This window comes from Muntiacus reevesi, chromosome 6 (genome assembly GCF_963930625.1).
Source record: "Muntiacus reevesi chromosome 6, mMunRee1.1, whole genome shotgun sequence".
Taxonomy (NCBI): Eukaryota; Metazoa; Chordata; class Mammalia; order Artiodactyla; family Cervidae; genus Muntiacus; species Muntiacus reevesi.
Window position 1 is genome coordinate 100,827,181 of NC_089254.1, and position 1,593 is coordinate 100,828,773.

The window sequence follows — 1,593 nt, forward strand, 5'->3', positions numbered from 1 at the left end:
GATAGGAACCTGTCTCATTTTTTTTTCCCAATGAGCTCCTGAAAGCCCAAGATAAATGGGTTTTGATGAAAGATGGAGACAGCCGGCAACCAGATCCTCTCATCATTTGCATTTCAAGCCTCTAACTTGTGGTCACGTGACAAGCAAATGAAGAAAAAGGCAATAACCATTAACTGGAAAGAAAACACATAATTACACTGAGTCAGGATCACATAGTTGCAGAGAAGGCACCAGTTCTTCAGGCAGAAATCTGAACATCAGAGCCAAAGAGGATGGTGACAGTGAACACAGTTGCGACAGATAAAGATACGACCAGGTTTAAGATCGTCTTCACCATGGTGGTCTCTGCAATAGAGTGCATCATTGGTATCGCTGGGAATGGCTTCATCACCGTCATCCATGGGGCCGAGTGGGTCAGAGGCAAAAGACTCCCCGCTGGTGACTGCATTCTGCTCATGCTGAGTTTTTCCAGGCTCCTGCTACAGATTTGGATGATGCTGGAAAACACATACAGTCTGCTGTTCTGGGTCATTTACAATGAAAAAAGAGTATACATACTTTTCAAAACCATTGTCATGTTTCTGAATTACTCCAACCTCTGGCTTGCTGCCTGGCTCAATATCTTCTATTGTCTCAGAATCGCAAGTTTTACTCACCCGTGGTTCTCTGTGGTGAAGAGGAAGGTCATGGGGCTGATGCCTGGGCTTGTGAGGCTGTCCTTGTTCTTCTCCTTTTGCTCCAGCTTCCCCTTCTCTAAAGGTATCTTCAACGTGAACGTGAACAATTCCGTCCCCATCCCCTCCTCCAACTCCACTGGGAAGGTGTACTTCTCTGAGACCAACATGGGCAACTTGGTTACCACACTTTACCTGGGGATCTTCATCCCTCTGATCATGTTTATGCTGGCGGCCACCCTGCTGATCATCTCTCTCAAAAGACACACTTTCCACATGAAAAGCAGCGCCACTGGCTCCAGGGACCCCAGCATGGAGGCTCACCTGGCGGCCATCAAAGCCATCAGCTATTTTCTCATTTTCTACATTCTCAATGCAGTTGCTCTGTTTCTTTCCATATCCAACATCTTTGCCGCCAACAGCTCCTGGAATATTTTGTGCAAAATCATCATGGCTGCCTACCCTGCCGCCCACTCAGTGCTACTGATCTTGGGCAACCCTGGGCTGAAAAGGGCATGGAAGCGCTTTCAGCACCAAGCTCATCTCTGCCTGTAAGGGCAAGCCCACAGGGGACCTGCTCCAATCAAGCTCTGACTTCTCTTCTCCTTGACCTCTCTCCCAACCCATCTTATCTTCCCTAATCTGCTCTGACACTTCTCAGGTAACTGAATTCGTTCATGAATGTGAAGCTGAATTTTTTTACTTGAGATTCGAAGTAGAAGTAGCTAAACCACTAAGATGGATTTATGAAAGCTCCTTAATCTATGGTTGTTTGCATCCTGTCCTTAGCTCTTCTCTATTTCCTCCCCCACTGAACCTTAAGGAGAGGGTGACCAGGCATTTCTGTTTGCCTTGGATGAGCTCTGTTTGTGCCTGTTGGCATTTTTTACCCCTTAATTCCCAAGGATAGCTTGGTCTG

General features: G+C 46.8%; 1 protein-coding gene across 1 annotated transcript; it reads left to right on the plus strand.

Annotated features, from left to right (window-relative positions):
- Window positions 1-272: 272 nt before the first annotated feature.
- TAS2R40 (taste 2 receptor member 40) lies at window positions 273-1,229 on the plus strand. Its single transcript, XM_065938512.1, has one exon. The coding sequence runs from the start codon at window positions 273-275 to the stop codon at window positions 1,227-1,229; it is 957 nt and encodes a 318-aa protein (XP_065794584.1).
- Window positions 1,230-1,593: the final 364 nt, after the last annotated feature.